General features: G+C 42.0%; 1 protein-coding gene across 11 annotated transcripts in view; it reads right to left on the bottom strand.

The window, feature by feature from the left end:
* The window catches only part of RPGRIP1L (RPGRIP1 like), a 59,701-nt gene that overhangs the window by 15,332 nt on the left and 21,518 nt on the right, over positions 1-22,851 (bottom strand). For all 11 annotated transcript variants that reach the window (XM_060682492.2, XM_060682496.2, XM_060682497.2 and 8 more), the window contains 10 exons: positions 20,967-21,146; positions 19,052-19,169; positions 17,731-18,183; positions 15,868-16,008; positions 14,808-15,167; positions 13,790-13,983; positions 12,599-12,682; positions 12,040-12,120; positions 11,379-11,538; positions 8,059-8,147 (listed from right to left, as the gene is read on the bottom strand). In XM_060682492.2, coding sequence (XP_060538475.2) covers positions 8,059-8,147; positions 11,379-11,538; positions 12,040-12,120; positions 12,599-12,682; positions 13,790-13,983; positions 14,808-15,167; positions 15,868-16,008; positions 17,731-18,183; positions 19,052-19,169; positions 20,967-21,146 — 1,860 coding nt within the window. The remainder of the gene's footprint in view (positions 1-8,058; positions 8,148-11,378; positions 11,539-12,039; positions 12,121-12,598; positions 12,683-13,789; positions 13,984-14,807; positions 15,168-15,867; positions 16,009-17,730; positions 18,184-19,051; positions 19,170-20,966; positions 21,147-22,851) is intronic.

Genomic DNA, 22,851 nt, shown 5'->3' with positions numbered 1-22,851 from the left:
ATACCTTTGCTGCTGGTAACGCAACACCGTCTCATGGAGCTTGGCCCACGTTGCGCGGGGGAATTCGCTGGAGAAAGCAATTAGGTTTGGAAGAGCTAGCGGTGAAAGGAGGCCTTCAAAGGACGCGGTGGCTGGACACCCTCAAAGCTGACATCAGCCAGAGCATCCAAGAAGCAGTGCAAGATCGGAAGATGTGGAGAGACCTGGCCCGCAGAATTGCCAAGAGTCAGACCCAACTGAATGGACCACATCAATGGACCACAGAATTGCCAAGAGTCAGACCCAACTGAATGGACCACATCAATGGACCACAGAATTGCCAAGTCAGACACAACTGAATGGACCACATTAATGGACCACAAAATTTCCAAGTCAGACACAACTGAATGGACCACATCAATGGACCACAGAATTGCCAAGAGTTAGACCCAACTGAATGGACCACATCAATGGACCACAGAATTTCCAAGTCAGACACAACTGAATGGACCACATTAATGGACCACAAAATTTCCAAGTCAGACACAACTGAATGGACCACATCAATGGACCACAGAATTGCCAAGAGTTAGACCCAACTGAATGGACCACATCAATGGACCACAGAATTTCCAAGTCAGACACAACTGAATGGACCACATTAATGGACCACAAAATTTCCAAGTCAGACACAACTGAATGGACCACATCAATGGACCACAGAATTGCCAAGAGTCAGACACAACTGAATGGACCACAAGCAGCCACATCACACAGAAGGCCTCGGGTGACAAAGCTGCAAAGGAGTCCTGATTTTGGGATTCCTACAATCTTTGCAAGCGGCAACACACTTATGTTTTATATCACATATAATAAATCATTCTTTTTTTCTTCCTCTTCTTTCATTATTACCTCCCTTGACGCTTCTTTCGGCCATTTGGATTGCTGAATGGTACACCCCCTAAACATGAAACCAACGTCTGTCTGGGGGAAACTACTCTCTGGTGTAACCACCACACCGTCCACCCTACAAAGCACATCTTCTCGGAGTAGCGTGTAACATGATTGCCCTTGAAACTGCTAGCTTTTCTGGGTGTAGTAAAATCACCATCTTTAATACATGAGTGTGCATTTACAAGATGTCTTCATTTTTTTTTTTTTTTTGAGGTCTTGAAATCTTTGATGGGGCCAAAAATGTGTGTGTTGATTGCACTTCCCACTTAACGTGTATCGCTCACAATAACGCAGTCCACAAGGTGGAAGGCGCTCCATGTTAAAATATTAAAAGACAAGCACACAATGAAATCTCCTGCATTAAGTCGGTTGGTTTCAAAAGAACGCACAACCTCCCCGGTTTCAAAATGAGGTTAGGCTGAAGAACACTTGAAGGGCGAAATTTGTCTCTTGGAGAAAGAAACTGAACACCTGGGAGGTTCTCACCTGTCAAATTCTCCCCAACTCTCTCTTGACGGTTCCTGTTTTGACTTGAAAGTCAAATTTCTCCCCTCTGGATTCTGAAGACTTCTCGGTTATAAACCTCCATCACTCACCTTGCACGAATACTCGTCAAATTAAACAATGATTATTTTTTTTTAAAAAAAAAAACCCCAACCAGAATGGTTTGGGGTGGTTTATCTTCAAACCAAACATTCATGCAATGGTTTCAAGTGAGACATCGCACCTGACATTTTTCAGAAGAATATTCTGTAATTAAGCCGTCGAAAATCACCCCAGGATTTCCCCGGTAAATAAATATATATCCTTCCCACTGAACAATATCCTTGCTGTCAACCTCCTTCAATATTGGATGAAGCTACATGACTCTCACTGTTTTCAAAAGGCATTTTCTTTTATTATGTATCCTAAGACACCTTTAACTAAAAAACCCGAATCTGAATATTTCAATAAGATTTGTTTTATTATTCAGTAGATTCATGGAAATTTTACCGGGATGACAGCAAATATTCCACACCGTTCTGTCTCCGCTAATGCAGGTAACACAGCTTCAGCTGGCAATATTACCAGGATTAGCATAGCGTGATGAAATATTTAAAGGAATTTTCTTTTCGTAAAAACCTAATAAATCAAATGACTGCCAAATGTCATTAAAGTGATGGTCTTTTGACTTGAATATGCTTTTCATATTCAAATTTCGAAAAGAGACGAAGGCACGGAAAGGTTACTCAGTTTCAACTAATAACCTCCAGCACCCTGCATTCACATGCATAAAAAATGAAATTGCTTCCATTGTCTAATTTCGCTTTAGGAACGGCGTCTTTTTGCCTCCCGTCGCATGTATATATAAGAAGCATTTTTAAGTGAAATTCAGAGCAATTCCCGGCCGAATGCTTAACCCGCCTGTCAAAAGCTGCTCGGGTTTACAAATACCGTCCAAACGTAAACAAATATATGTAGTAGCAGGGCCCAACACCTATTTTTTAAAAAAGGAAAAAAAGAAGGACCAACTGCCATCTTGATTTTTTGAGGTTGGTGAATGGCAACCAGTCCCTGCCAAACCTCATCCATTATAATTGCACTCAATCTTGGCATACATATTTGTTTTTGAGGGGAAAAAAATGTTTATTTTACTTATTTATTTGTATTCCGCCTTTATTGTTTTTACAAATAACTCCAGGTGAACAAACTATCCAACACACGTTCCTCTTCCTATTTTCCCCACAACAACAACAACAACAAGTTTGTGAGGTGGGCTGAGCTGAGAGTGACTGGCCAGGGTCACCCAGCCGGCTTTCCTGCCTAAGCCAAGACTAGAACTCACGGGATCCTGGAGATTGGCCTGAAGTTACCTAACTGGCTTTCATGCTAACTGGGACTAGAACTCACAGGCTCCTGGTGATTGGACTGAAGTTACCTAGCTGGCTTTTATGCTAACTGAGACTAGAACTCACGGGCTCCTGGTGATTGGCCTGAAGTTACCCAACCGGTTTTCATGCTAATCTGGGATTGGAACTCACCGTCACCTAGTGATTGGCCTGAAATTACCTAGCTGGCTTTTATGCTAACTGAGACTAGAACTCATGGGCTCCTGGTGACTGGCCCAAAGTTACTAGTTGGCTTTCATGCTAACTGGGACTAGAACTCACAGGCTCCTGGTGATTGGCCTGAAGTTACCCAACCGGTTTTCATACTAATCTGGGACTGGAACTCACCGTCACCTGGTGATTGGCTTGAAGTTACCTAGCTGGCTTTTATGCTAACTGAGACTAGAACTCACGGGCTCCTGGTGATTGGCTTGAAGTTACCCAACCGGCTTTCATGCTAATCTGGGACTGGAACTCATCATCTCCTGGTTTCTAGCGGTGCCTTAAATAAATTGACACTCTACATATGATTATTATGTCTGTATTTCATAATTTCCCTATCTGCCACATTAAAGAACACAACCAAAGAGTAACTTAGAATAGTCTGAGCACAAGCAAAGGTTGGCTGGACCACAAGCACATTTGGTGCCCCAATTCCAGACATTGACCTCTGATCTAAAGAACTCAATTTCTTTCTTTCACTGGCACAATATTACCTTGATTTGAGCTGATTGGGTCAACTGTACTACTAAGACGTTACAAAGAGTGGCTTTGTGGCGAGACGGGTGGCAAATAAATTTAATAAAGAATAACAATACATGATAAGTAATTTTGACGTCCACGGCAAGCCAGGCATTTGTTAAAAGGATTTTAAAAAAGAGCCTTTGAATAATAAAAAATATCTCATGCACCTACCACTTCCTTTCCTTTTAGCGTGCCTATATCTTAATAATACTCCTTTGCTGTGACCCGACGCCGATATGCCTATTCTTAAGACAAAGAAAATCATGGAAAGAAGAACATGTGATTTTTTTTCCCCCCACCGTGAAATAATGAAGGGGAAAAAAGAAGACCCTGATCATTCAGGCATTCCTCTTTGAAAGAATCAGACAAGGAGCAGAATTTCAACATTTGTAATAATAACGGACTTAATTGTCGATAAAAAAACCCCCAAAAAGCCTGGTTGGTGGACCTGGCAGTACCTGGAGACAGAAGAGGAGAAGGGAAAGAACTGGAGAAAATAACAAAATACAAAGACCTACAAATAGAAATAGAACGACTGTGGCAAAGGCAAGCAAGAGTAGTACCAATAGTCATAGGCGCCTTGGGTGCAATCCCAAAATAAGTTGAAGCATCACTTGAACCCCATCGGCATTGACAAATTCACCATCAGTCAATTGCAAAAAGGCAGCTTTACTCAGAACAGCTTACATCCTGAGATGACATTTCTAACTCCATCACATCTGCCTATCCCAGGTGCCTGGGAAAGTGGACAAAAATGCCAAAACTGGCCTGAACATCTGGCTCAGTGAACCCAATAATAAACCATTATTGGCTTCCCTTCTTCAGTGATCTTAATCTCCCACCTATAGCCTAAGCCCCAGATGCATCAATAAAAGCTTTTCAATTCCCCGATCCTCGAATTTTACTTGCTGTACCATTAAAAAAGGAAAAAAATTCCCACATTTTTTTTTTGAATTTATATACAAATTTATATGTTCCTCTATAGCAGAGATACATCCACCTGGATTTTTGAAGCTGTTTTTTTTTTTAAAAAAACACCCCGCTGGATATCAACATTAATTATGAACTTTAAAAACCTCGTTTAAAGAAAATGATGACAGTTTTCACTAAAATGGTATTAGTGCAAAAAAGAAAAAGAAAAAAAAGAGAGAGAGAGACTCTCTATAATGAAGGAGAAAAGATGTAAACACACCTAGGAGGAAAATGAGGCCACCGCAGAATAAATTGGTTTTACTAAGCCTTGCCCCGCGGGCACATTTGAAGATAACTTGAGAGCTGACAGCAAGTAAAATTTTATTGTGATAATTGAAAGCTATATTGTTCTCAAATAATCAAGTGAAGATGTGGAGAGATGAGAACAAGCATTGTTTAATTTTATTGCGGCGGTGTTTTTAGCTTTTCCGAACGCCCGTGCAAATTCTCAACTCCCAACGCCCAGCTCGGGAGCCTGTAACAAGCCTTTTAATCAATGTATTATACATCAAATTGATAATGCTAACTTCTGATTATATTCACACGTATGAAATATTCATAAAGAACTGTCCAAAGTTTTACATTTTTCTGATTTCTCCCCCCCCTTCCCCGACCCCCTTCTTCCATTAATTATCATGCCTAGAAGCTCTCTCTTTCTTTCTTTCTTTTTTTTTTTTAAGCGAAAACACCAGTCGTCAGCTTGAATCAACCTGACAAGCTAGCAAGAGCCAATTACATTGGCACTCGCTGGTGCTTTGATGTAGTGGAAACGCAGAGAGATAGGGGGCAAATTGTGTAGCACATTATGTTAATGACATGATTTAATCCAGCCACTAAACTTTATGTAGCCTGCTAGAAAAAAGATGCTAACACTAATTACGCCACTTTGGAAAAGAAAAAGAAGGGGACAAGCGTTTCGCTACTGACGAAGTGGAGCTCATAAATGTTGTAAACGAAATGAAATAATCTACGATTAATTATACATAACGGACCAAAAAAAAAGAGATAGTGGGGTGGGGGGGAAGAGGAAGAAAGAGAGCGATTATAAAGCTAAATTCTCTAGGAAAACACTTAGATCAGCCGATCTAAGAAATAATGCCGACAAACTAATTTGTAACTTCTTTTTTTTTAAAAAAGGGAAGGCGTAATTGTCAATGACACAAACAATGGGGTGTGTTATTTGAGATTCACGAGATAATTAGCAGGAGAATCTTCCAATATTTTTAGGGTTTAGTCATGTATTTTTTCTTTTCAGCGCTCTTGATAACTAGGACTTAGGAGCATCCGTTAGATTGGAGCAAATTATTACCGAATTAAGTGGATGCTGAAATCCAAGCTGAGTTTAGCAGAAGCTGACAAAATGTAAAATCTGAAACTTTCCAAAGCTTGGTAGCAATTCCCTGGAAATAAAACTCAGGCATTCTGCTTGCAAAAGGGATGCGGTGGCTCAGTGGCTAAGACGCTGACCTTTGTCGATCAAAAGTTCGGCAGTTCAGCAGTTCGAATCCCTAGTGCTGCGTAATGGGGTGAGCTCCCGTTACTGGTCCCAGCTTCTGCCAACTAGCAGTTCGAAAGCACAAAAAAAATGCAAGTAGAAAAATAGGGACCACCTTTGGTGGGAAGGGAACAGTGTTCCATGCGTCTTTGGCGTTGAGTCATGCCAGCCACATGACCACGGAGATGTCTTCGGACAGCACTGGCTCTTCAGCTTAAGTAAGTAAGTAAATATTTCTTGGTGCTGAGCTAATACCTACAACCCGAACATTAGCATTCCTGTTTGTAAAAAGCACTGTTGCATTGGAGTTATTAAGACAGAAGCTTTTCCTTGCCTCATTGTGCAGTTCTCTTAATTCAGCTTCTCGCTCCGTTGAGCCTGAGTTAAGAAGACTTAAATCTGATTGATTTCAAACGGAGCTCCGGAGCCCGTTTTTCATATTGACACACTAAAATCAATGGGATTTAGAAGTGGTTAACTTGGGCTGGATTATTCTCGCTAATCTGAGGCAAGTCCCGCCTGAGTTAAGGGGATTTTACCTTCCTGTAAGGCAGCCTTTCTTCCACTAGTTGCTTAAATACCCAGGTATTTTTTTTTCCTTCCTAGCTGTATCTTATCCTCCTTGGTTGCAAAAAAGAGAGAAACCATTAATTTAACACCTCTGTCTACACCGGTTTGCCCCGACACTGAAGCAAGTCAAATGCAGGCAGTCCTCGACTTACAACAATTCATTCAGCGACCGCTTGAAGTTACAACTGCACTGAAAACAAAGTGACTTAGGACCATTTCCCACACTTAACGACGGTTGCAGCATTTCCATGGTCATGTGATCCAAATTCAGATGCTGCTTGGCAACCGACTCATGCTGATGACAGGTGGAGTGTCCCGGGGTCATGTGATTCCCCTTTTGCGACCTTCGGCCAAGCCGAGTCAACAGGGAAGCCACATTCACTCGACAGCCATGTTACTCATTTAACGACCGGAGCGCTTCAGTTAACCAATGTGGCAAGAAAAGTCGTAAAGCGAGGCAAAACTCACTTTACAGATTTCTCACTTGGCAACCAAAAGGTTGGGCTCAATTGAGGCTGTTAAGTCAAGGACTACCTGTTTTTTTATTTTATCATCAGGCTGCTACTCTGGGCTCTTTGAAAGACTAAGATATTTCAGGCCAGGTTACGGAATTAGTTAACTAACTAGGATCACACAATCCTGAATAACGGAAGGTCTGTATTAATGTTAAACGTGCATTAATAAAATATATTTGATAAGCTTTTATTTTTTTATTTTTTTATTTTTTTATTTTTAATTTGATTTATATGCCGCCCTTCTCCGGAGACTCAGGGCGGCTTACAGTGCGTTAAGCAATAGCCTTCATACTTTTGTATATTTATACAAAGTCAGCTTATTGCCCCCACAAACTGGGTCCTCATTTCACCTACCTTAGAAAGGATGGAAGGCTGAGTCAACCTTGAGCCTTGGAGAGATTCGAACCAGCAGAAATTGCAGGCAGCTGTGTTAATAACAGGGTGCTCAGACCACTGTACTATCAAGGGTAAAAGGTTATCCAATACATACAATCCTCCAACCAATAAAGGAATTAGATAATGGCTTAAGAGGTTGTGTCTCACAAAATACAAAACCAAAGGCTAGGTCCCTGCAACACTCTGACCCACACTGCCCAATCCTTTTAGTGTCTAGACCAGGGATGTCCAATCTTGGCAAGTTTAAGACTTGTGGACTTCAACTCCCAGAATTTCCCAGCCAGCATGGAGTTGAAGTCCATAAAGTCTTAAAGATGCCAAGGTTGGATACTCTTGGTCTACTCTAGACTGATGGTTTATGTGACCCCGGATCCAAGTCTCCAAACATCAACCTCAAAAATCCTCAACAACGAAATTGCGGTTTCAAAGATGGATTCAGAAGACGAAGGCAAGTCAACAGAGACTTCTCCAACCAAAACCACATTAGGAAAGACAAGGGTCTAAGAATGCTTTGAGAACGTTTGAGAAGGAGGACTTCTTTTTTTCTTGGTTGGTTCTGACTAACCTGGTTAACAGTTGAGGACGCTGAACTTGGAACCACGCAGTCATCACTATCGGTGACCGATTCGGCGGCGGCCTGTTGGTCTTCTTGTTCTGTAGCAAAAAAAAAGGAAAAGATTAGCCAAGATAAGAAGAGTTGAGATTATAAAAGAAAAGTACGAGCATCAGAAGAGGAAAGCGAAACGTTACGGTTCCAAGCAACAATGGACCACGGCTTTTCCAGGCAGACAAAACACACATCCTTGGGCCATCTAAAGGATGTTAAATTGTTTCGGAGTCTCTACATTTGATTTTTAGAGATGCTTTGATCTACTAGGGGGAGACATGAGAGCAGTCCTCCAATATTTGAGGGGCTGAGACAAAGAATGGAGGGTCGACCTGTTCTCCAAAGCACCTGAGGGCAAAACAAGAAGTAACGGATGGAAGCTCATCAAAGAGAGATCCAGCCTAGAATTGAGGAGAAATTTCCTGACAGTGAGAATCAGTGGAATGCCTCTGGAAGTTGTGAGTGCTCCATCACTTGGAAGTTTTCAAGAAGAAGCTGGATAGTCATTGGTCAGGCATGTTATAACGTCAATCTGAGGGATTGGACCAGAAGACCTCCATAGTCCCTTCTAACTCCGTTATTCGGTATACTCAAGATTACCACTTCATTCCCAATAAAATAAAGTTTTCAGAGTATAAGACACTCCGGAGTATAAGACACACCTTAGTTTTGGGGGAGGAAAATAAGAAAAAAAAACATTCTGCCTCTGCCTACTAGCATCCATCGGTATTCATCTGGCTAGTGTCCTGTCAGTGTGTGAGACTGTTTGGAAACTAAAAGAGTATTTGCTGTGTGAGCAACAAGGAAGGAGACAGCAAGGAGCCTGGGCGTGGCTCAGGTCAAGTGTTCTAAAGCTGCATGCTGTGCTGATCCCTAAAACTAAAATTGAAACTGAAACTCCTCTCCTCTGCTTGTGTTTTGCTTGCTGCTGCAAACTCTTACAGTCCTTGCAGCAAATAGCGAACAGCCAGGTCAGCTTCAGCACATTATTGCAGCCCGATTCAGCATGAGCAGCTGATTGGCAGGTGGATCGGCCTCCGGAATACCCCCAATCAGCTGTTCCAGGCTGCAGGGATTGCCATAGACCATCACCTCCTCCGTGCCTTGCGTTTTTGGCTACATTCGGTGTATAAGACGCGCCCAAATTTTCACCTTCTTTTAGGTGGGGAAAAAGTGCGTCTTATACTCCAAAAAATATGGTAAATAAATAAACCCAAACCACCCACCCACTTCTCTTGAGATTCAGTACGGACCACTAATCTATGTGGACGGGTTCTAGAGGTATTCAGAGAGTAGTCAGAAACTGTGGGACCTTCCACAAGCTGGATGGAACAGCCCACCAGTTCCCACAGCGAGATCGGCTTGTAATCTTCGACTGCTGCCTTTCCCATGGTGACTTTGGCAGGGCCTTGGTCAAAAGGATTCTTCTCTGGCTTGTCAGAAGCCTGTTTTCACATACATTCCCATTCTGCTGGGAATTGGTTGTATTGTAGCTTTGGGTCTGATTTGCAGTCGTAATAATGATGGATGGCTTCACTGCCAGAGGAATTAATGATGGGTTGACACTCCAAGGAGAGGCAATTAGAATGACGTAAATAGCTTAATGGATAGTCATCCGAAGGAACCGTTTTGCTATTCTGTGTCTTCTCCTGGAGGAACACTGGAGTAATTTATGGCCCAAAACCAGCCCGCCAAAGCGGTGAAAATGGTTGGCAACGCTGGGTTGTCTTCCCTTTCACAGCAGTTGCGTTATAAAAAAATGACTCCCCGAAGAGTCGTCATTTCTCTCGCATTTGAGGGAAAGAAAAAGAGCTTTTGGGGTAAAATGTTAGCAAGGCAGCCAATTCTGGTGAGGTGGAGAATACAGGCGACTGGGGCTCGTTCACTGAAGTATAACTTATTGGATTTCTTTTGAGCTTGATCTCTTGACAAGAGAAGAAAATATGAAATGGCTTGATCAAAGTAATGGCGGGGGCCGTACCTGTGCTGGCCAATTCACATTCTGTGTCTAAAGAGAGGCCTTGTGTTGTGGCTTGTCGACTGCCGGCCCCTCCAGCAGCTGAATCAGAGGAGGAGGAGGAGGAGGAGGTGTGGGAGTCAGGGTCAGCATCAAGGCAACCTGGGAGCTCTGAGGGGGAAGAGGGGATGGAGCTGTCAGAGATAGAGACAGAGGCGGAACCTGGGCCGTCTGTCAGCCCTCAAAAGGGGAGTCAACAGCCCCCAGGTCTGGAAGTGGCTGATGAGGAAGAGGAGGAACAGCTGGGTCCAGTGCCTGACGCACGGATGCGCAGAAGGCAGAGGAGAGGAGAACAGTGGAGATCTATGGGCCGGTCCTCGGGACGGAAGAACCACCGCTGCTAACAAGGCCCCGGCCTAGCTCTGGGGATAAAAGGCAGGGGACAGAGATGAATAGATGTGGCAGACAACTATTCATCTTCCGGATGGAAGGACGTGTCAGCTTGCGGTGAGAGGTAAACTTTTTGCCGGGGCTGCTGGCGCTCCTAATAAAGGAATCTTTTGACTTCACTTCAGAGGGTTTGTCGTGTTTGGGGAGCTGGGTCAGAACAGCATGGTTATTTAAAATAGTCACAAAGGTGCTTTTTCATGAGGCAACTGGACTTTCTTTGCTCTTCCTTGAAGACGTTTTGCTTCTCATCCAAGGAGCTTCTTTAGTTCTTCAGTTCAGTTGCCTCTTGAAAAGGATCACAACTATGACTCAGATGACTGAGAATCTTCATAGACAGTTATCTAAGATACTTATACAGGTAGTCCTCGACTTACAACAGTTTGTTTAGTGACCGTTTGAAGTTACAGTGGCACTGAAAAAAGCGTGCCTTATGACCGTTTTTCACACTTACGACCGTTGCACCATCCCCATGGTCACATGGTCAAAATTCAGACGCTTGGCAACTGGCTCACATTTATGACGGTTGCAGCGCCCCGGGGATCACGTGATTCCCTATCGCAACCTTCTGACAAGCCAAGTCAACGGGGGAAGCCAGCTTCACTGGACAACTAACAACTGTGCGACTAACTTAAACAACTGCAGTGATTCACTTAACGGCTGCGTCAAGAAAGGTCATAAAATGGGGCCAAAGCCACTGTCACTCTTTGCAACAGAAATTTTGGGCTCAATTATGGTCGTAAATCGAGGATCTACCTGTACACAGTGTAGGGCCAAGCCTATGCACCAAGATACAGAAAAAAAAAGGGGGGGGGGATTTCAGGTTGAAACAGAAACAATCCACAGATGCGGAATTGTTCTGCTGGATCTCTACCTTCTGTGTCCACTTCCTCGATTTCCGTTTCATCTTCTGAAGTCCCTGAACTCTGGGCAGCAAATTGACCATCAGAGAGCTGCGAGAGGTCCTCAGGTTCTTGTTGAATCTGGGTTGCGGGTTTGCTTGGTCTGCTGTCAGCATCTGTGTCTTGTAGAGCCTTTCTCATAGGATCACAAGAATGAATACATATATAAATTCATCGAAGGAACCGAGATTTTGATAGATTAGAATTTAGAGCTGGTTTTACGAACAAAAAAAGGACCGGGGTTAATCGGCAGTGGAAAAATGTTGCTTTATGGGGTTGTATTTTCAGAACGCTCCAGTTGACAAATAAGATGTTTGTACCTCAATCATTTTTAGAATTAAGTAAAAGTTAAAGAATGAAAACACCACATGAAGCAAGACACTCAAAATTATTTTTCTATACCCGAAGGAGAAAACGCAGAGTTTCTTACAATCTCATCAACAGCAGACAAATCTGGCTGTAAGACCAAATCAAAACCATTTTCTTTTTATTTTATTTTATTTTTTAAAAAAAATCCAGATTACTGAATCAGTGACATGTACCATCAACTAATGCTTTTGATGCAACATATCTAATGGAAATACAATGTGTTTTTGTTTCAACAAAACTTGATTAAATGGAACTGCTTCATACCTGTGGACGATTTAAAAGTGCGGGCTTTTCATCTTTGGCGTTCTGCAAAATCATTTTATCTTCTTTTTCAGGAATGGGACTCTATGTTAGAATTAAAGCACAGGGACAGTTATTTAGACATTTGTAAAATGGACTGAAAGGTTTTGAAGGGTGCTAATTGATGAAAAAAAAAACCCTTTGGCCTGCAACTTCTCTGGCTCCTGGGTCCATAGTAAAGGTAAAGGTGATAGAATAGTGTACCCAGAACTTCTGGCAATCATACCTAGACTAAATTTCTAAGGAAGAAAAATCGTTTAAATTAATAATTGTAAATTATTTTTAAAAAAACAATATTGCTTGGCAGAGAGTTGGAATGAAATTGAGCTTCTATGGGGTGGTTTGTTCCAGAACTTTAACTCCCTTCTCATCTACTTCTGGTTCCTTAACAACGATAAAAGAAAACCAAACTCCCTACTGAGGTAAAATAAATTGTATGAAGACAATGGCTGCATTTTAAATTCACACAGTCAGGAGAAGCTATCTCAAAACAAAGACAGGCAATGGAAACCTTTATACTCACTGAATTTGGCAACGGGTCCATATCTACAAAAGATACTTTTTTGTCCACTGCGGCTGAGCGCTGTCTTGGCTTAGGCTGCGGTCTCTAAAAAATGAAAAGCGAAAATATCTTGCATCAAAGTACAATCTCCCAAATCCAGTTAAGAACATGATTTCCCTGATTCATCATGGGGAATCATCATTCTGTAGTTGCTAAGATGGCCACTCCCAATTTAAAAGAGAAAGTAAGGGATAAGTGAATGAGGGACAAGGAAATCTTCGTGCAATCTAGAAGACCGTTTCCTAATTAGGTCCTCTCTGTGCATTGTGTGGTCTAGAACAGTGGTTCTTAGCCTGTGGTCCGTGGACCCCTAGAGATGCGATGACATCGCGTACCACATCTCTATTAAATCTCCATCTCCATTAAGATGGAGGTAGTGACCGATTTTATTTTCCTGGGCTCCAAGATCACCGTAAATGGGGACTGCAGCCAAGACACTTGCTCCTGGGGAGGAAAGCTATAGCAAAGTTAGACAGCGTACTAAAAAGCAGAGACATCATCCTGCCAACAGAAGTGCGTATAGTCAAGACTATGGTTTTCCCAGTTGCAATGGATGGCTATGAAAGTTGGACCCCAAGGAAGGCTGAGTGTCAAAGTACTGAGACCTTTGAACTCTGGTGCTGGAGAAGACTCCTGTGAGTCCCTTGGACTGTAAGGAGATCAAACCAGTCAGTCCTAGAGGAGATCAACCCTGACTGCTCTTTAGAAGGCCAGATCCTGAAGATGAAACTCAGATGCTTTGGCCACCTAATGAGAAGGAAGGACTCACTGGAGAAGAGCCTCATGCTGGGAACGATGGAGGGCAAAAGAAGAAGGGGACGGCAGAGAACGAGGTGGCTGGATGGAGTCACTGAAGCAGTTGGCGTCAGCTTAAATGGACTCCAGAGGATGGTAGATGACAGGAAGGCCTGGAGGAAAGTTGTCCATGGGGTCATGATGGGTCGGACATGACTTCACAACTAACAACAACAACTCCATTAAATCTTGAGTTAAGTCTTGGTGGTCCTTGGCTATGATCTGTGACCACAAAAGATACTCCAAGGGGGTGAAGAAAAGGTAGAGAGACACTGGTCTAGAAGACCCATCGGTCACATTTATATGGAGGGGGCAGCTTGTTAAGACAGCTCTGGACTATGAGTAAAAGCTGAATACCATCACTGATGAGAAAGATGGAGGTAGAGGTGGACCTTCTCCTTGACCCTTCACTGGTTTCTCGTTCTGGATGTAATCCGTGAGGTTTGGGGCTACAATGGAGCTGGCCGGCTGAAGGTAAGTCAGCTTCCATTTCAGTTCAATGTTCACTGTCCCAGCGGGACAACCTTCAGGATCGGTTAATTCAAAGGTCCCTGAAAAATCAAAGGCAGACGTGAGGGCATTGCATTCCTCGTCCTAATATTTGGGTTCCAGAAGCTGACAAAACAGATTCCGCGATTGTGCTCGGAATCAATCAAAATGAGCCTTTGCTCATTTTGATACTCTGCAATCCAGCAGAATGCAATGCTAATCTCATGCTAATCTAGGTTCACATAGAAAGCAATCACGGGGCTCGTTTTGCTAAGGTTTGATTCAGCAGGTGTTGATACGATAAACATATGGATTATTGTAATGGGTATTTACCATTTTTAGTTTTTTAAAAAAATCCTGGCATGGTGTTATGTACGAATCCAACCTATAAGTTTACGTAATACCTAATAGGAGATGAAATAGCATGGTGAACGACCAGTTTCATTAAAATATCACCCAGATTTATTTTAAAAAGTATTTCCGATTAATCTTTCATCTTGGAAAGGCTTTTTGCGCCATAAAACATGAACCATTTTAAAACAGGACAAGCTTATGAGAGGTTCTTGGTGTCGTGTCTGAGCTTAGACTATCACTGATAATGCTACTTAGTTGGGTAATGAAACGTCTGCAAGAAAACAACCAAGCTCAGAGAGCACCAAGCACCCCACTGTCCTCCTCCTCCTCTCTGCAAACCCCACTCCCTTCTAGCACTGATGATGTTACCTAGTTGGGTAATGAAACGTCTGCGAGAAAACCACCCAACTCAGAGAGCACCAAGGACCGTTCATTTCAACCCTGAGCTACAAATATTCTCCTTTATTAGGACAAGTTCAAGAACAAACCGCAACGCTTATGATCTGGCTGAGCAAAGGCTCAGGATCTTTACCTGAAACGGATTTACCATGGGCCAATGAAATTAAAGGAACGTGTGCTTTTCCGACGTAAACCCCATCTTCTGTTTCCCCGTCATCAAAGACGTAGAAATTCAAAAATTCGGATTTCAGATAACGGTCGAGATCCGCATTCATCGGCACCGGGAAGCTCGCGTGATCGTCAAACCGAGGGTGGTTGCTGCTGGGAATGATGGCGGTATCGTGATCGGCAAAGTCGAAGAACTTGTAGACCACGTAAGGACTCGGCTGGAGATTGGTCTTTCGTCCGGGCAAATCGTTGCAACTTTTTACGGTAATGTGGAGCTCATTTAAGTTCCCATCAATTGAAGGGCTGCCTTGGACAGGATTGAGCGCTGGCTGTTTTAATAAGAAGGAAGGGAGGAAGGAAAAAAAAAAAAGATGAATCAATGTTTTTTTGTTTTTGTTTTTATTTTTAAACTGCAAAGGGGAACATCTACCAGTAGGCTAAATTAGCATCTAACCTCTGACATAGCTAGTAATAATCATAAAAACCACCCCAGTACAAAAGTACAAAAGGGGTAGAATCCAATTTTTTTTCCCTGTGGGTGTGGCAGGGGAAGGATATTGCAAAATCTCCATTTTCACCCCACTCCAGGGAAAGTATACTGCAAAATCTCCATTCCCACCCCACTCTGGGACCCGCCAGAGGTGGTATTTGCCGGTTCTCCAAACTACTCAAAATTTCCGCTACCGGTTCTCCAGAACCTGTTAGAATCTGCTGAATTTCACCTCTGCTTTTGTTTTATTTCTTATGTATAATGTACACTGAAGATGGCATTTAATTTCATTGTAAGAAGTGAAATGACAATAAAGTAAGCTAACTAACTACAGTCATTCTTTGTGCAGCTGGAAGGAGGACCCACACATAAGGATTGCCACCATGGTAGAACAGGACCTGAAAAAAACAGTGCATTGTGAAATCGAAACAAAGCAACATGCTTTGGTGATTCCGACATCAATAGGTAGAGGAAGACAAGTATATTTGAGACAACCAGAATAATACAATTGAAAAAACAAAACAAAACTTGAAACTTGCCTGTTCCTTTAGATTTGCTGCGATATAGCCAAGGGCTTTTGCACGTTCTTTGTACAGCCTCATGGCTTGGTCCATGGGAACTCTTAACCTGACCCAATATTCCACGGTGCCGTAATTCTGGATTTCTCTGCCAACGCCTACAAGTCAAAGTTCACGCACGTTTTGCAAGGTCAAAAATTTCAGGCTAAAAAGATCATGGAGGTTATTTGCAATCATTGCGAAGACAACGCGGAATCCAGATTTATTGAGGTTTTAACGATTTCAACCGAACCGTTCTCTCTAAGGGTAAGATGATCAGTCTCTAAACACGGGGACTAGTGCCGCATAATGGGGTGAGCTCCCGTTCCTTGTCCCAGCTTCTGCCAACCTAGCAATTTGAAAGCACATAAAAAATGCAAGTAGAAAAATAGGGACCACCTTTGGTGGGAAGGTAACAGTGCTCCGTGCGCCTTTGGCGTTTAGTCATGCCGGCCACATGACCACGGAGACATCTTTGGATAGTGCTGATTCTTCAGCTTTGAAACAGAGATGAGCACTGCCCCCTAGAGTCAGGAACGACTAGGACATATGTCCGAGAGGAACCTTTACCTTTACTAATAATGTTATTTCAATCTAAAAGAAACATGGGCTTTAAGTAGACCATAATTATGTAGACTACAATGGCAATTTCATATTGCCATGGCATTATTGAAATAAGACCTGGCTTGTACAGGAAATAATCCAATATAAATATGGAGGCATTCATAATTAACAAATAACTATTACCCTTTTACTCCAACTTCTTCTAGTTTGTTGTACGCTAACCTCCCCCTACCAATCTTAATGATAACAGCACGGAATTGATTTAGCTACTTAATATGTGTCAACAATAACACCGTTTTTCCCTAGTTATATCAAAAGAAGGGCTGTTTTTCTTTTTCATGTGAACACAAGCTGGTAAACACGCATTTATAAATGCATGATCAGTTAAGTGACACTAATTCATGGATTAGCTTCGCTGAAATCCGCATAACTTAATCATGAGTACAAGTGCACAGGATGGCAATATTGTGTCTTCCTCTTCTAATTTAAGAAATCAGTCATTCGCCAAAAATCACCAGATGGATTTAGCCTGCCTCGACTTAATGTTTCCTAACTGTGTTGGACAGAAAACCCCAGAAATTACCGTAAGTAACATAACTTTTTAAAAAATTAACCCCATGCTTTTGGAGAGTGATAGTTGGAACACAGTGATCTAAGTAATCATAGATATAATGCTAAAGATATAATATTCATTTTTAAACAGAGTTACCAAACAGGGGTGAAATGCTACCGGTTTGGTCTGGTTCGCCTGAACTGGTAGTAAAAGAAATGCTACTGATTCAGGCGAACCGGTATTTCCGATGATCAGCTGTGCCACGCAATTTATTTTCACTAGAAAGCAGGAAATTGTCGATCGAAAGGTCGGCAGTTCAGCGGTTCGAATCCCTAGTGCTGCGTAACGGGGTGAGCTCCTGTTACGTGTCTCAGCTTCTGTCAACCTAGCAGTTTGAAAGCACGTAAGAAATGCAAGTAGGAAAATAGGGATCACCTTTGGTGGGAAGGGAACAGTGTTCTGAAATCCTGCTTTCTAGCAAATCTAAATTGCACTGCACAGCTATTTCCCCCCTCCTCACTGTTCTACTTTTCTTAGAAAAGGCTTCTTAATCCTCCTTTTTCAGGGCTGCGTGGTAGTACCTGCAATGCACATGCGTGCAAAGCGAGCATTTGGCGTGCACCACGCATGTGCGTGCGAAGCAAAACGGTAGCAGACTTCAGAGCATTTCACCGTTACCAAAGCAATCCAAAATGCAACTTCAACGCCAACAGGTGACACCTACCAATCAAGAGGGCGGAAGCGCAGACTCTGCCGTTTTTTTCCAGAATATCATGGAACCTGAGCTGGCAGGCAGCCGCCGTTTCGAAGTCTATGCCGTGAGCGAGATGGATTTCGAGAGCGGTGGCGCTTTTCTGCAAGTACTGCAAAAAGCCGTCGTCCACCCGCACGAGATACTGAGAGGTGAAATTATAGGCTGGGCTGAGCCCCTGAACGACCGGCGTGGTCTGTAATTCGAAATCGTAAAAGGCGTAGGTACAGAAGGTGGCGGGCTCTTGGTCGCCAAAAGATCTGGCCGCTTCTGGGGAAAACACAACCCGGCTGATGTGGATCTCGAAGAGGTTTTCGCCTCTTTCCAAATGAGCCGTTTCGTCAAAGTCATCCACAGGTTCATCGGCGATCATTTCTGGTCGAAATTTGTACTGTTTGGTCCCATAAGCGATATCCTTCAGCTGGGCTGTTCAAGGCGAAAAATAGGAGGCGGACGTGAATGAATTGGGGCTGAGAGTTACATTTTTCCTTGCTGCTCCCTCAGAAATTGACAATTCTAAGCTTACATCCATAACACGCAGGGGTGCATTACATGTACATTAAAAAAAAAAAAACCCTAGAAATTTCATTTTGCAAGTAGAAATGAGAGTCTTCTGAATCAAGGAGAGAAGCAACCTAGAACTAAGGAGAAATTTCCTGACAGTGAGAACAATTAACCAGAGGAACTACTTGCCTCCAGAAGTTGTGGGTGCTCCAACTATGGAAGTTTTAAAGAAGAGACTGGACAGTCATTTATCTAAAATGGTATCAGGTCTTCTGCTTGAGCAAGGGGTTGGACTAGAAGATCTCCAAAGTCCCTTCCAACTCTCTTTTTCTGTACTCTTGAATACTAGTCCTCAACTTACGACCACAATTGAGCCCAAAATTTCCACGGCTAAGCGAGGCAGTTCTTAAAAGAATTGGGCCTCATTTTACAACCGTTTTTTGCCATTGTTGTCAAGCAAACCATTGCAGTTGCTGAGTGAATTGTGGCGTTGTTAAGCAGATCTGACTTCCCCCATTGACCTTGCTTGAAAAATGGTCATAAGAAGTCACTTTTTTCAGTGCCGTTCGAATGGTCACTAAACCAATGGCTGTAAGTCAAGGACTACCTGTATTTCTTTCCACAAGCCTCGGTTTACGTCAATGGCACTCTCAGGTTTTTTTTTTTCAGCAAAACACAATCGAATGTGTGGCCAAGAGTGAATTCTTGAGCACACTAATCTCCTCATCTCCTTATCTATTCCCCCCCCCCCCCAGTGATTTTCTGCTGGAAAATCAGAATTCTGATATACCTTCTAATTTTCTAATACGGGCGGCTCTAACGTCGAGAAGGTGGACGTAGTGCTCCAGCTTTAACTCATAATCTTGCTGCGAAGCCTCCATTTTTTCTGTCACGGATTCAACTTCGGCCTGATGATGCAAGGAAACACAGAAGGTTAGGCCTACAATCAGGGGTGAAATACTCCCAGTTCAGACCGGATCGCCCGATCCGGTAGCGATGGCGGCGGGTGGTTCGGAGAACCGGTAGCAAAAATCCCTGCCCCCCACCCCATGCCCGGCTGAGCCGCACAATCATCAGAGGCTTTTTAAAAAAAATTTAAAAGCATTTTTTCTACAACCGCTTTGGCCGAAAAAATGCTTTTAAAAATAAAAAAAAGCCTCTACCAATCAGGCAACTCAGCTGGGATCGTCAGAGGCTCTTAAAAGCATTTTTTTTTACAACCTAAAAAAATGCTTTTAAAAGCCTCTGACGATCCCGGCTGAGTTGCCTGATCGTCAAAGGCTTTTAAAAGTATTTTTTTAGAGGTTGTAGAAAAAATGGTTTTAAAAGTTAAAAAAAAAAAAAGTTGGCCACGCCCACCCAGTCACATTACCCCCACCACCACCAAGCCACGCCCACAGAACTGATAGTAATGAATTTTACATTTCACCACTGCGTACAATCCATGCTTTGCGCCAGAGTTCGCCCACGAATGTCTTTTCCCCCAATACGATACCATCATTTTTTTTTCCAAATTGCTGGGATTTATTTATTTAGTGATCAAATTTAGAAACAACCCCCCCCCCCACCCAATCTCTCTCACAGAAGGACTCTGGGTGACGTACCAATAAAATTACTGGCTGAGGGACAGTTAGGCCAAATTTTTGACCTTCTCAAACCTCTTTGAGTATTAAATTGTATTCTGGGGGGGGGGTCTAATTGCAAGCAATAACCAATCCCCGATTCTGCACACGTTTCTAGGTGTCTCCTTTATGAATCAAATAATGTGAGATCAGCAAAATCTCGTAAGAGGCCACAGACAAAAGCCAAATGCCACAGGCTGCCATTTTTGGAGGAGGAGATGACGTTCCCTGAACTTTAGATTTATACCACTCTGAAATGAGAAAAAGAAAAGAAAACCCAAGCTCAGTGGAATGGAATTGGGAGAAAACCGTCTCTCCGTTATGTCACAAATTATCTTGTATTTATTGAGGAGGATGAAGACGAGAAGGGTAGCAAAAGCCTTCCTCCTTCATTCACTGAACTGGGAAATACGTCATGCAACATTCGATAAGACCTGGACAAGATTCGGTCCTGTAAATTCACAGGCCACCCTAGCACTGATGATGTTACCTAGCTGCAAGAAAACAAGGAAGCTCAGAGAAGTTGGAAATCCACGTGTAGGTTTTACTTCTTTGGGTTGGTGGCAGGATTAGGGAAATTCACTCTTTCTTTTGAAGAAACAGAAGGATACGAAGAATATTATGACTGATGCCTGAATACTTTTCCAATAGAACCTGGCTTGGGAAAATTTTGACTTTTATGTTTGTCTGTACTATGCAATTTTAAGATTAAGCCATTTATCTCCAACACCAAACCTGACTTTTAAGATCCTTTATTTGCTGGGCTTCAGTAGACCCAAACATTTAATTTAATTAGGCCGGTGTCCTGGTCAGCAAATCACAGTATTTTATTTTATTTTTGGGGCATAGAAACTACGGGCTAAAAAAAACTGGGGAGGAGTCATGCCTGCTGGAATTAGACTATTAAATGAAAAGTTTATTTCAAGAGTGAAGTCTAGTAGAGTTCAGCTTATTAAGATTTGGTTAGTTACCACATAAAATATTGGATTCATTAATCTTCATCATGAGATTAAAAAAAAACAGCGAGGCAAGCACAATGACAGAGATACTCCACGTTCAACTGCAGTGAGAAAATTAAAGTACCTGATAGTCTTTGTTAATTTTATGCTGCACAATTAACATATTGCGGGTCTTTTCGAGTTCTTGAACAGTTTCTGCATGAACCGTCTGAAGATCTCGTAGGGAACGCTCTAAATCCTTTTGGCTGTCATCTTCCACTTTCTCCAAAAACCCAAGGTCTCCACTTGCTTGCTGTCTATGAACCTAGGTCGTGAAAGTTGACAGCTTTTATAATTAAAATAAAAAAAAAACACCCTTTCATTTTAATTGTAATAAATGGACCTCTCTCTTTTCAGCATTAAAATAAATCTGTGTCGAAAGACCAAGCTTCTGTCTTTCTCAGTGCTCTGCGGGGTAAAAAAAAAAAAAAAAAAAAAGAACTCAGAACTAATTAGCAATCTGCTTTGAGCCAAATCCTATACACATCTTTAGTCAGAAATAAGTTTCAAACGAGTTCAAAGGAATCCAAGAGTCATTTCAATGAGAGCTGGTATGGTATCTGTAGATAAAAACTGAGGCTGCAAATTTCTGCATATCTACGGTAACAGAATTTACCTCTAGTTAGCATTGCAAACTGAATTGCAAATCTCCCAGTCACGGGAATTAATAGTTCTGTCAATTTATAAACTCCGTTCTGTCAATTTGCTGTATCTGCGCTTGCATGAACTCAGATGCACGCAAAACAGCCTGCCTAGGTGGTGTTTCCCTACGTCAGACGGAAGATCAATGCATAATCTATGGTGCACTAGAGAATGGGAAGGCTCTGCCCACTTCCTGAACCTGGTACTTTCTCCAGATGCGCTGGCCTAAAATTCCTGTAATTCTCACGGGCGGGGCTGGCTGCAAATTATGGAAATAGAGATCGGACACATCTGGAAGATGTCAGGTGGGGTGAGGCTATACCAGATTTATTACCCTTCCCAAAGTGTTGCAAATGACTTTGTTGTTGCCTCTGATGTTAAACACAGGTCTGAAATAATGAGAAAAAGACACTATGCTTGTAGAAGGCTACATTTAAGGTGGGTGCATCCAAGATGATTCAGGCCTGTGCCTTCCTTCCTTCTTCCTTCCTTCCTCTCTCTCTCTCTCTCTCTCCCCTCCCTCTCCATCTATCCATCCATCCATCCATCCATCTATCTATAAATGAAGCTTTCTTAATATTTTTTTTCAGGAAAAAGTAAACTACGGTAATACAAACCAAAATTGGTATAGGTGAACTATCTATTCCTGGAACTTGAATTGCACTTGAAAATTCCTCATTGTGTTGTTTGATATAAATAATATAAATATAAACATAAATATAAATGGAAGCTACAGGCCTGAATCATCTTGGATTGATCCACCTTAATTATATATATAACTATATATATAACTATATAACTATAATTATATATATCTCTATATATAAAACTATAACTATATAACTATATAACTATAACTATAACTATAACTATAACTATAACTATAACTATAACTATAACTATAACTATAACTATAACTATAACTATATATATATATATATATATATATATATATATATATATTATCAAAGAAGAAATAATGGTTGGAAACTAATCAAGGAGAGAAGCAACCTGGAATTAAGGAGAAACTTCCTTATAGTGAGGGACAATTAACCAATGGAACAGAAGTTGCCTCCAAAAATCGTGGGCGCTTCATCACTGGAGGTTTTTAAGAAGAGACTGGACAGTCGCTTGTCTGAGATTGTATAGGTTCTCCTGCTTGAGCAGGGGGCTGGACTGGAAGACCTCCAAGGTCCCTTCCAACTCTGTTATTCTATTCTATTCTATTCTATTCTATTCTATTCTATTCTATTCTATTCTATTCTATTCTATTCTATTCTATTCTATTCTATTCTATTCTATTCTATTCTATTCTATCCCTATTCTTT

Source organism: Pantherophis guttatus, chromosome 11 (assembly GCF_059756535.1).
Source record: "Pantherophis guttatus breed Tessera chromosome 11, ASM5975653v1, whole genome shotgun sequence".
NCBI lineage: Eukaryota > Metazoa > Chordata > Lepidosauria > Squamata > Colubridae > Pantherophis > Pantherophis guttatus.
The sequence above is the reverse complement of the archived record's forward strand: the minus strand, read 5'-3'. Positions and strand labels throughout refer to the sequence as shown.